Source organism: Canis lupus, chromosome 34 (genome assembly GCF_011100685.1).
Source record: "Canis lupus familiaris isolate Mischka breed German Shepherd chromosome 34, alternate assembly UU_Cfam_GSD_1.0, whole genome shotgun sequence".
Lineage (NCBI taxonomy): Eukaryota > Metazoa > Chordata > Mammalia > Carnivora > Canidae > Canis > Canis lupus.
In genome coordinates, this window is record NC_049255.1 from 26514719 (window position 1) to 26528060 (window position 13342).

The 13342-nt window shown below is 38.7% G+C and overlaps 1 protein-coding gene across 6 annotated transcripts in view; it reads right to left on the bottom strand.

The window, feature by feature from the left end:
- Positions 1–4806: 4806 nt before the first annotated feature.
- The window catches only part of IFT80 (intraflagellar transport 80), a 123094-nt gene continuing 114558 nt past the window's right edge, over positions 4807–13342 (bottom strand). For all 6 annotated transcript variants that reach the window (XM_038583757.1, XM_038583754.1, XM_038583759.1 and 3 more), the window contains one exon: positions 4807–5266. In XM_038583757.1, the coding sequence (XP_038439685.1) occupies positions 5156–5266 (111 nt within the window). In that variant the 3' untranslated portion in view covers positions 4807–5155. The remainder of the gene's footprint in view (positions 5267–13342) is intronic.

Consider the following 13342-nt stretch of genomic DNA (forward strand, 5'->3'; position numbering starts at 1 on the left):
ATTTCCATTTGGAGGAGCAGTTACTAGCTTGCTATTAGACATTAATTGAAAGTGCCTCTGACTAAGGATATAAAAATAATCTTGAAACCTGAAATACCCAGGATGTCTTGGGTGATGTTAGAGTAATTAGGAAGGCAGTGCCCAGAAAAGTTCCATAATAAAACAGACATGGTGCGTGCAGAACACACCACCAAGGGAATGCATGGAGTTACACAGCATATCATAAGCAGTTAGACTCTCTTCCCCAGAAACGACCCTGGAACCATGAGAAGAGCTGCAGGATTCTATCATGACTCGGGCAGAGCCTGTAAACAGCTCTCAACAGACCAACAAACAGCTGCTTGGCTTATGGGTGGCAGTTTCAACATGAACACACAGCATTCAGCTTGGAAAGCCACCACTCTGACTGAAAAAGGTAAACACAAATTGGCTCAGTGAGCTGCACTGCATGCTGTTTGCCCTCATGTTTGGATTTTGACCTACTCACAGGCAGTGGTCAATGGCTCGGCCACATACATGGTCAGGCAGAAGGGCAACGGAAGATTGGCCTATTAAAGGGGTGCCCTTCTGGGGCACGACCCTATGGAAATCACTATGGGAATCTGAAGGGTGCATTCAAGTAGGCCATGTCAGTGCCCGTGAGAAGAACCCCTTTCCAGCATCAGAAGATGCCTGGAATGGACAAGCAAGTGTGCTCACTTGAGGTAGCCACTTGGGTTAATGGAGTGAGTGGAACTGAAACAATGCAGAGAGGTTGTATCTAGACATGCTCCTTTTGCACCCTCAGAGGCACAAAATGTCAACAGGAACTGTTTTGTCTGCCAACAAGAGAGATTTAGAGATTGCAGGTGGCTATGGGGAAGATTCCCTGGGGGGAGTCCTTGTACAGAGCTGGCAAGTCAGACTGATGCCGGTAGCCCTGCGGGGCTAAAAGTGGGTCCTGATGGGAGATAGACACTGGCTCTGAGTTGGGCTTTGCTTACGCAGTGGTAGATGCAAATGCTCAGAGTACTATCAAAGAACCGGAGCAGAAGATATTGCACTGATTTGGACCCTGAATAGCATTTCTTCAGACCAAGGGACACACTTTACAGCCATCATATCTTACAATGGGCTGAGAAGTACAATAGGCCCCCTTTGTCCACACAGGTGTATGTTCTGGGACCCCAAGTGCATACCTAAAACTGCAGGTAGTATCAAACCTTATACTGTGTTCCCTCCTTTACATACATACCTATGATAAAGTTTATAACTTAAGCACAGTAAGAGATTAACAATAACTACTAATAAATATAACAATATACTACAATAAGAGGTGAATGTGGTGTCTCTCCCTCTCTCTCAAAATATCTTATTGTGCTGTACTCATCCTTCTTGCAATGATACGATAAAATGTCTATGTGATGAGATAAAGTGAGGTGAACGATGTGGGCATTGTGACATTGGGCTACTACTGACCTTCAGACAATAGGTCAGAAGGGGGAATGCTTGTTTCTGGACCTTGGTTGACCACATGTGATTGAAACTGTGGAAATCAACACCACAGATGAAAGGGGACTACTGTACCTTCCTCAGGGTAGTACTCTGGTAAGGAATTATGACAGGCAGACATTGGTTATCTAAGTGGTGGGGAGATGGAGGCAAGAAGGGCTGGCTTAAAAGCCTTCATGAGTGTGTGCTCACTCAACATGAGGCTAGGGGAGTGTTCCTACTACTCTGGATCTGGGGTGGAGGGGTTGGGGGAGGATGCTGGTATGCCAACTATACTTTTTTTTTCTTTTCCCACATCACCTTAACTTTCTTTTTCCTACCTGCACAGTGGCCCTTAGGCCAAGGCTGCAACTGTATTGCTGGAAGGAGGAATGACTCCTAAGCAACAAACTATTATAAAATATTTGTCAGAATTCCTAAGGGCCTGATGGGTGAGCTGTGCTTTCACTCTATCTGGTGATATTGAGGCTAACAATGAATAAATTATATTGCCTATTGGTAGAAATAGCCCACTAGGTTTGTACCTGCATAACCCTACCCTAGATGAATGGGAAGGGGAGGCACTTGCTAGACTCGTATTGTTGCTTGCAATCTAAACCAGCACAATGGTTGAACCTAGGGTACCTTCCAAAGGTGAAAAGGTTTGGGTATGAATGCAGAGGAGGAATAGTGGTTAAGAATAAGGAACGAATAAATTGGTCATGCAATGAGAAAATTCCAGTATTAATGCTTAGAAAGAAGCTCAGAGCAAGAGATGAGATTGTCTTTTAGCTCAATTATTCCAGATGCCTGCACGTGTGAAGCTGAGCCCGCTCCTGCTTTGGGAACTTGACCAAGTTAAATGGAAGGAAGCCTGCAAACCTATGTGCCCTCACTCTGTGTGACATTCTGGTCCTAGGATATAATGGACTAATTATTAGAGACTGGATGGGCTCTAGAAATGTGCCAGTGTCTTTTGACTCTTACTTTTCGGGTTATGTCTATCATAATGTGATATGCTATTACACACTGGCATTATTAGAAAGATAATACTGATATTGATAATCAAATGTATTGGGGAATTGATCAATAGCTTCCTATCCTTACCCCACATTGACTCTTGTTGCTATGTCTTTTATGCTCAGTCAGGTATGTACCTTGCCATAAAAGATCCTGTGGTCAAAGACCAGGGGATGACCTGTGACATAATAAAGGATATATCAGGTCTGAGGTGAGGTGTGTAGGGGGTAGCTGATACAGAGCTTCCAAAACTCTTTGAATTTCCTTAATGATAGGAGTATTTTTGTTATGCTAATGAGGTGTGTGTGTGAGATGGGGACTAGATAGCTTCAGCATCAGGACTGATCAGTGGGAAAACCACATGGTGGAGGGCTAAAACTTTCAGCCACCTGATTTCCAGGGAGAGGAGGAGTTCAATCACATGGCCAGTGATTTAATCAACTATACCCATGCAATAAAACCCATGGCCAGTGATTTAATCAATTATACCTATGTAATAAAACCCTGATAAAAAAAATTCAGGACAGCAAGGCCTATGAGAGCTTCCTGCTTGGTGAGCACATCAATGTACCAGGAAGGTTGAAGACAGGGCATGGCAGCTCTATGCCTCCCCACTTTCCCCTCCAGACCTCTCCTTTCTCCTGGATCTGGCTCTATGCATCTCTTTGATTTGGCTGCTCCTGACTTGTATCTTTTATAATAAAACTGCATTTGAAAGTAAAGCATTTCAGTGAACTCAGTGAGTCACTCTAGTGAACTATCAAACCCAAAGGGGGCATGGTAGGAATCCCCAAATTTGCAGCCAAATTAGAAGTGTGGGTATCCTGGGGTCCCTGCATGTGGCTGGCACCTGAAATTAGAGCAGCCAAGTTGGGGATCTTGTCCTCTAATTTGTGGGACCTGACACTAACTCTGGGTAGTAGAACACCTTGTTGTTATCAGAATTGTTAGAACGCAGACATATTTCATTATATTTTTTAAGTGTTTATTATTTTTTTTATTATTTTAACTGTTTAAATTTTAGTAAAATAAATATAAAATTTATCCTTTTAATCATTTTTCTTTTTAAACTTTTTATTGAAATATAATATAAAACATATATAAATAAATACAATTTATAAGTAAACTGTTCAATCATATCTCACAAACTGAATTCACTCTTATACCCAGCATCTGGGTGAAGAACAGAATATTTCAACATTCCAGAAAAGAAAAGAAGTATGTTGAAATGACAAACATTTTCATAAAAGAAACCTAAATATGTTAATTAAAATGGGAGTGAGAGAGGTAATCACTTTCCAATGCATATGCATATACCCAGTCTATTATCTACCTTTCCAAAATTTACTTCATGGAGGACTTTCTAAGTAGTATTTATATTACTATTATTATTATTTTTAATATTTTATTTATTTATTCATGAGAGAGGCAGAGACACAGACAGAGGGAGAAGCAGGCTCCATGCAGGGAGTCCGATGTGGGACTCGATCCCAGGACTCCAAGATCATACCTTGAGCCAAAGGCAGACGCTCAACTGCTGAGCCACCCAGGCATCCCAGTATTTGTGTTATTAATGTTTGAAAGCTCCTGTGGCAATAATTTTAGGATATAAAGAATCAAAGTAATCCAACACGTTTATCATTTAAGTTTTTCATAAATTTAGACTCCAAGACCTAGTGCCTAAACATTCTCAAGTCAGGAGAGGAGTGAGAAGAATATTTCTTGCCCATTCTAGATATATTTCTAAAATAGTGGTAAGATATATATAACAAAAGTTACCATTTTAACCATTTTTAAGTGTATGATTCAGTGGCATTAAGTATATCCACAATGCTGTGGAACCATCACCACTGTCCATTTCCAGACTCATTCATCTCAAACAGGAATTCTGTACTCATTAAAAAATAAAGCCCCATTTCCACCTCCCCACCAGTGCCTGGCAACCACTATTCCTTCTGGCTCAATGACCTTCCCTATTGCAGGCACCTCATATAAGTGGGGTACAATAGTCTGGCTTATTTCACTTAGCACAGTATTTTCAAGGTTCATCCATGTTGTAGTATGTGTCAGAATTTCCTTCCTTTTAAAGGCTGAATAATATTCCACTGTATGTCTATACCACATTTAGTTTATCCATTCATCTGTTGACAGACATTTTTTGTCCGTCTTTTTACTACTGTGAAATAATCCTGCTATGAACATTGATGTACAAATATATATACATTTCCATAAATCCATCCTCATGTATTTTTCTTGTATAAAAAAACTTTTGGAACATCTTACAATTTAGAGGTCAAATAAAAACTAACGGTAACATATATTTTAAAGAGTCCAATGTTTTATTTTCAGAATTAGTATTTGTTCACGCTGAAGATTCAGGTATAAAATAATGGACAAAAAACTGGAACATAAGCAACACTACACAGGTGTGTCATAAACATATAAGGATATATTGCTAATTATTGGACTAAAATATATAAACAATGAAATTACATCAATTATTTTGTGATTAGTCTTTCTGAATGTATTTTTAGTATTAAATACACAGCAAATGCTTATACTTAAAGATTCTACTTTTTTTTTTTAGCAATGAAAATATGATTATCCTTGGTTAATCAGAATTAGTTTCAAAAGGTAAAAAACTTCTTCAAAGTAAGCAAGAAATTTAGTGCCTTAGACCTACATTCTTGCTAGACTGGCTGCTTGATGAGCGCTCTCGTTCTTTAGTAATTTCCATCTCAATTTTGGCTCTGATTTTCTCCCAATCTATTTGGAGCTACAAAAGAAGAAAAGAAGAAACATACTGATATAGTATAACATATTTTTGCTTAATTCAAGGTAACCAAGAGCAGAGAAAAATAGAATTGATGGCTTCTAAATCAGTAGTGAAAAGGAGAGCATGAAAGACAAATTAAGAAATAATGCTCCAACAAAAAAATACCTTTAAGAATAAGAACAAATAGAACAATTACCACAATAAAAGGCAAAGACTCTCATTATGATTCAAAAGATCAAAATCTAGTTGTAGGTACATCTAAAGAGTCCCACAGAGTCTTAGGATTCTGCATGGGTGCCTGAGGGACAGGCGTGAGAAGGTGAAACAAGAGGAAAAATGGACAAGATTCTAGCCATGAGGCCAGGTTTCAAATGGGTTAGTACTTCACCACTTATATACTGAAGTTTCCATTAGATGCCTATGAGAAAAGATAGAGGAGCATTTTCTTCTCCTGAGCACTCTCTGAAAAAGTGTCTTTTTTCAACAATTTTTAAAGTAATATAGATACGGTGATGGTTTAGACAATGACAGAAAGGTATTAAAGGTAGGTAGCAAGACTGGGGGACATGCAAAAACAATCACTGAAAAGTGGTATCATTCTTGTTTCCCTTTTCTTTTTTTCGATTCCTATGCCTAACATGGGACTCAAACTTACAAACTCAAACTTCCTATGCCTAACATGGGACTCAAACGAGATCAAGAGTCAACTGAGCACCCATGGTCCTTCCCTTTGATCCATTTGATCCATGATGCAGTGCCCCCTGCCCTGCGTTTCTTTTCCCTAAACTCATTACACTTGGTGTTAGCAATGGACTCTGCTCTGAGTTCTATGAACAATTTCTTTAGGAAAAAGCATTCCATTGTTTCAAAAAAGTGTGGAGATCACTACTTTAGGAATGTGTGTTCTCTCAGGCAAGACATAGAAAAAGTGGGTCCTAGATTAAACTAACTCTGATTTACAATGAAATAAACCCAAACTGAGACTGAGCCAAAGTGAATAGGTTTCACCTCCATATAGGGGAGCTGAATGAAATAAGTAGCACTAAACCAGAATGAGGTACTACATCCTGCCTTAGCAGATTTATTTCCAGTAACTGGGAGATTAATTTAATCTTATCAGGACTTCATGCCTTTTTTCTTTTTTTTTAAGATTTATTTGAGAAAGAGGGAGAAAGAGTGCAGGGGCGAGGGGTAAAGGGAGAGAGAGAATCTCAAGCAGACTTCTCGCTGAGTGTGGAGCAAGAAGCAGGCCATTCCCACAACCTTGAGATCATGACCTGAGCTGAAATCAAGAGCTAGAGCTTAAATGAGCCACACAGGCGCACCCATGCCTCTTTTATTTTGTGCTGGAAGTTGATGGCATTAAGCATGTGATTCTTTTTTATTCCAATATCCTTCAACTAAATTTCTGTACAGTAATTTGTGGATATTTTGGTCACTTTATAAAAAATGATAATTCCACATACTTGTTTATAAAATAGATGAATTAAAAGAATCCCTCTTACTCATAGAAGATGAATGTCTATGGTAAGATGCAAGTGACAGTTCATTGCAAGGCAGAACAAATGTTAGATTATTTGAAAAACTCATTTTTCCATCGGGGCAGAACTTGATGTTTTTAAATGGCAAAACACTCATTTCTAGGTCTAACAAAACATTTGCAAAGAGAAAGACAAAACTTGATTAATGCCTTGGCGTTCTTCCAGCCTTAAATTGACTTATATGTTTCTCAAATCCATCAAAATAAAAATCATCTATTGACCATACACTAAACAACTGTTGCTCTGTTGCACCAGAAGTCCGCCAAGTAAATTGATGACGTCTATATTAGTCACTTGTTACAGTACAAATGAGAGTGTCAATTGATAGCTATCCTATTGAAAATAAATGTTTCACTTTCATTTTGGCATTAATCCAGTTTTAGAATAGTGTTCTACTGATAATTTAGTTCTTAGAATATTTTTACGACTGGGTTTCAGATAAGGATGTACTCATGACAGCTTTCAAGTGACTGACTTCTACACTAAGACACATCTTTTTCTATTATAGGGAGTGTCAGTACTAGTTGGCACTTCTTATTCTAGTCCTTGGTAAATTCTTCTTATTCATGTAGAAGTCATTTCAAAATCATACCAAATAGCTTTCCATCCTCTCTTACACTCAGTTGAAAATCAGCTTCTTTACAAAAAATACAGTGGCCATCAGACATGAATTCATTTAATCCCCTTCTTCACACAAACTTACCTACATCCGTATCCATCTCTCTTTCCCTCTGTCCCAAGCCAACCTCTTCACATACGTCCCTGATCCCATCTTCCACTCACTGGGACATCTATCTGCAGTTATTACCTACATAATTCAACATCCGTCTCCTCACTGGCTGCTCATCATTCTTCCCCTTCAATTCTGTCTCCCTGCAAACTACCACCCTCTTTCTCCTTCTCATTCCTGACTCTTTCGCCCCAGAGCACTGTAATAATGACTGTGTTCCTACTATACTTCATAAACTTTTCACTCCTGCCACCATCAAGTGTCTTCATTTTTCATCCTATATATGATTCAATTATTCATTCAACAAATATCTGTGCTTATTATATGCCAAAGATTGTTCTAGGTGCAAGGATTCAGCAGTGAACAAAAAATAAAAATCACTCTTCACAGAAAGATAAGCAAAGATAACAGTGGAAGATATAAAAATATATAAAATGTGAGAAATGGTAAGAGTTCTGAAAATATGGAAGGGAAATAGTGAGTGCCAGGGGTGGAGTTGGAGGGTGGGGGGAGAATGGATATTGTGTTTCAAATAGAGTGGTAAGAAAAGGCCTCCCTGAGAAGCTGACATGAAGACCTACAAGAGACAAGTAAGTCCATGGGTATCCAGGGAATAGCACGATGACAAAAGGGAAAAAAAAGGTCCTGATGTAGAAGCATTCTCTAGACCTTGTTGACCACAGCTCTTTGAAAAACCTCTCAGAATGTACAATTCCATTCTCTTCTGGTTTGTGCTTTCCTTTCTAAATGTTCCTCCCAGTCATCTTTTTTTTCCTCTTGTATCTTTTCCCTAGACAACCTCTTAACTGTTAGTATTCACCAGGGTTCCAACCACAACTTTTTTATACTTTCTCTAGGAGATCACATTAACTCACATAGCTTCAACTATGTGTACTTGGTCATGACCATAAATTTCTTTATCATGTCCTGATTCTTCCTTTGTCAATATCCTTCAATGTTCACAATTATATTTCCAATTGCCCGTGAAGATAGCTCCATCTGGATACCCCACAGAGACTTCAACAAAAAATGTATATTTTCATGTATTCCAACTCAAAAAGACTAAAACATGCATATTCTCATGTTATCTAGATTAATGGTACCCTTCCCATCTACCAGTCACTCACCCTAGAAATGTTCAAGCTGTTCTCAAATGTCTTGCCTAACCAATTTAACCTCCTCTCCTCCCACCCCCAATCACAGTGTTCTCTTGATTTTACAACCAATCCAATTTTTTTCTTACATAATAATTTAACACCCTTTCCATCTCCTGGTGGAACTATTATACTAACCTCCTAACTGGTCTCCTAATCACTATTCTTACCTAAAATCCATCTTCTACATCAGAAGTTATCTTTCAAATCTTTATCTGGATTGCAAAATTCCAAGTCTTCCCTTGTCTACATTGTGAAGTCTACTCTCTTAACATGGTATTAAGACTCTTCAATGTCTGGTTGCAACCAATATTCCAACTACTCAGAACCCAAGATCCAGAGTGGTTACTAGGGACTCCTTTCCCATTCTTTCAACACTTCATGCATTTGCTCTTATTATCATATCCTTTCACTGACTGACAAAATCCTACTCAAGATAATTTTGTAGAAAACTCAATTTTCCATTTATTTTGAGGAATCAGGATTTTAAAAGGGAAAAGCAATCATGTTCCTTCATTTCAGTGATTTCATATATGTCTTAGGATAAAGACCAATATCCTTAATTTGCCCTATGAAACCCTTAAGTCAATCTCCCTTTGTTTACTGTTTCTCACCTAAGATCCTTTCCTCTACTTGGGACATGTCCACCCCTAGTTTCTCTTCCCCTCTCACCCCAGTCAGCTTCTACTCTTTATTCTTGAGAGCTCAGTGCAAATATTGTTTGCCTTGCTTAGAAAGTCTTTGCTAGTCCCCACCAATCTAGGTCAGTTTCCCCACCCATAGAGTTTTATGGCACCTTCAAGGCAATTATCACAATTGAAATTAGCAACTGTATAATTATCACTTCCATTGCATATAAGCTTCCTAAGGCTGGGGTCAGTGTCTGCCATGTTTACTTTTATATTCAAAGTAGCAAGAGGAATACATTATCTGCCAGAAGTGCTCAATAAATATTGAATGAATAAGAGGTAACTACCTAGCAGATGAGCTATCACCTAACAATTTCTCTTGGGTTTTGTGTCTCAGACCTCAGAAGATCATAAGGCCGTAAAACCTGCAAAAGAGCTTAGATAGTAGCTATGCCTAGAGTGATTTGTCTGAACTAGAGTGTTGGCTCTTCTGGATCTTCTTCAAAATTCTATACTTTCTGAAATTCTGCTCCCAAGCAGTTGGTTTGTTATATTTCCACTATTTTCTTTCTACTAGAATAAAATTTTAAACATCTGGTTTTTCTACTTTTCTTCTTGTACAGAATATATTCGGTAGATTGAATATATTCAAGCATATTTTATTTGCCAGAATTGAAAATTATTTTACAAATTCCACTGAACACTATTGTAGGCCAGGTAGAATGACTCTGGTAGTTGGGGTGGGGTCTCAGAAGACAGTTCATCTTGTATGAATCCCACATTTCCATATTTGAAACTAGAAATGCCCAAATAACATTTCAGGGATCATTAATACAAATGTATATGAAACTTTTAACTTCTTACAAGCTTTCGCATTATGCCATGTGAGCCCACCAGAATTCATCACATATCTAGAATATCTCAGTTTTTAAAAAGATTTATTCATTTTGTGTTTGTGTGTGTGTGTGAGAGAGAGAGAGAGAGAGAGAGAGAGAGCATATGAGTGCAGGGGGAGGGGCAAAGGGAGAGGGAGAGAAAGAATCTCAAGCAGGCTCCATGTTCAGAGAGGAGCCTGAGGTGGGGCTCAATCTCACGACCCTGAGATCAGGATCTGAGCCAAAACCAAGAGTTGGATGCTCAACTGACTGAGCCACCCAGGCTCCCCTAATTTCTCAGTTTTTAATAATGGTCTCTTTAAATCTTAGTTCTCAACTAAAACGTTTATATAATCAAAATTTTGGATTAGATAAATAGCGGGAAATTTTTAAGTAAAAAATAATTTTCTTCTTAAAATACTGCTTTGTAATTTCTAGATAGCTTTCAAATTATATTAATGAAGAAAAAAAGAGGAAAGTCAAAGTAACCTATATAGTTTCAAGATTAAAAAAAAAAAACCTCAAATACCCCAAAAAGTATATGTTGTTCTGGTTATCCCATTTTGAAGATTTTTGCCACTCTTGTGATTGGTAACAGTTGAATACATAGATAGTAAGAAAGATAAAAATGTTAAGTTGTTGCTATCTAAAATATCATTTTAATTATAATATAAGATATAAATTTGAGGGTAAGAATTATACTTTCTTTTATTTATTTAAAAGAGAGAGAAGAGCACAAGCAGGGGGAGGGGCAAAGGGAGAGGGAGAAGCAGGCTCCCCGTTGAGCAGCATATTTTCTCTGTGCTCCAAAGCACCTAATGTGAAAATACTGAAAAAAACATTGATGGCAAGGGTGATGAAGAAACACAGTAGCATGAATCTGCTTAAAAATTATGCAATAAATATATTTAATATGGTTGCTCAGTTTTAACATATATTTTCAAAACCATGATAAAAAAGATCAAGTAATCAGTGATTCTCTGGGCTGCTTAGCACTGTAGTGGTGGTGGCTGCTGTCATATTTTATGAATTAGAGTGCAATCCTCAGAGGTCTCTGCGACTCTGAGTTTGTCCCAATAGTAGAGCAAGCTCTTATAGCCCAAACTCTCAGAGGATTCATTTTCAGTACTGAACTTCCAAATGAAAAAAAAAAAAAAAAAAAAAAAGTCTGCAGAGCATCTATAAAATGCACCCCTTCTTGGGGTACCTGGATGGCTCAGTCAGTTAAGTGTCTGCCTTTAGCTCAGGTCAGAATCTGGGGGTCCTAGGATTGAGCCCCGCATTGGGCTCCCTGCTCAGGGGGGAATCTGTTTCTTCGTCTCCCTCTGCCCCTCCCCCTGCACATGCACACTCTCAAATAAATAAATAAAATCTTTTTTAAAAAACATACACCCCTTCCTATCAAGAAACAGACAACTTGTGTCTATCCTGGATCCAGATGTTGAAGTTGCACTGCAGAACTCATAAGAATGGCCCCAAAGGCTTTACTACCTTGAGAACTGTTTGAAGCCCAAACATGTAGATCACAACATTCAGTATTCTAAATATGGTGTGAGATAATAGAAAATATATATATTGGTTTCTGCTCCAAGTTCCTGGCACAGAACTCCTGAAATTCTTGTAATTTCCTAAGTGATAAGAAGACTAGGGGGCATCTTTTGTTCTAATATTTGGTCTTTGACCTCAGTTACTGACACAGGGCTCCTGAAACCTTTATAATTTCCTGAGTGATAGGAGCATTTTTGTCTTAAAGAGACAACTACAGTTGAGTTCTTGGATGGCTCCTGGATGAGGGCTGGTCACTAGAAAGACCAAGCCATGATTAGAAGCTTGGAATTTTCAGTCCTGCCCCCATCCTCTTGAGAAGGGAGATGTGCTGAAAATGGAGTTAATGATCTATCATACCTATGTAATGAAGCCTCCATAAAATTCCAAACCACAGGGTTCAGAGAGCTTCTGGGTTGATGAACACACTGGGAGGGTGACTCACACCAACCCCCCAAAAAACAAGAGCTCCTGAGGTTAGGGCCTTTCCAAACCTTGCCCTAAGTATATTTTCATCCAGTTGTTCATCTGTATTCTTTATCATATTCTTTAATAAACTTATGTTTTAAATAAACATAAGTAAATGTTTTCCCTTAGTTCTGTGAGCTATTCCAGCAAATTAATCAAAACGGAAAGTGAACATGAGAACCTCTGATTTATAGTCAGTCAGTCAGTCAGTCGGAAGTATAGCTAACAACCTGGACTTGTGTCTAATAGCTGAAACCTAGGCCAGGGTTACTAGGATCTCTGATCTATATCTGGTCAGTCAGAAGCCCAGGTGATAACCTGGGCTTGCAACCACATCTGATGGGGGTGGGAAGCAATCCTGTGGGACTGAGCCCTTTATTTGTGGAATCTGATGCTATCTCTGGGTAGGTAGTATCAGAATTGAGTTAAATTATAGGACACCCAGCTGGTGTTAGAGAATTGGTTGGCATGGGGAAAAACCTCCACACAATAGGTGACCAGAAGCAAAGTATTCTGTGTGAATAATAAAGGAGACTCGTGAAAGACTCGTAGTAGGGAAGAACTATGTTTTTCTCTATAAGGAGAAAGACAGTTTTTCAAGTCATCTGGTAAATGATAATGTTGGCTTTAGTAGAAACTGTAGGTACTTTCTTTCCTTTTCCCAGGTTTCCTCTAATTTACCCTGCCCTTTAGGACAGGTCAGGACATTCCATTTTATTCTATCTCCAAGGAGCAGCACTCCCATATAGTCTATAAGCTCCACAAAAACAGAAACCATATCTGACTAGGCATCCAGCATAGTATCTGGCCCAGAGTGAGCACTCATAAACGTTTTTTGAATAAGTGAATGAATAAAAGGCTAAAAAAAAATCAACTAGTTCACAGAGCTGGGAGCAAGGTTGCCCCTGTCTTGGGATTACAAGGCTCTTGGGTCTGCATGGCTAGAGGGGAACTCTGTTTCTGTTGTCTGAGCCTGGAAGGATCTAAGCAGGTGACTGCAACAGTCCTGCTCTAGGCACTTGGGCAAACTGCTCCACCCTTCTTGTGGGCTGATATGTACTAGGATGACTTTCTTCTAATTATAAAGATAAAACGTGAGATTTTGGTAGGGATTTGAAAGGCAAAGGCTTAGCC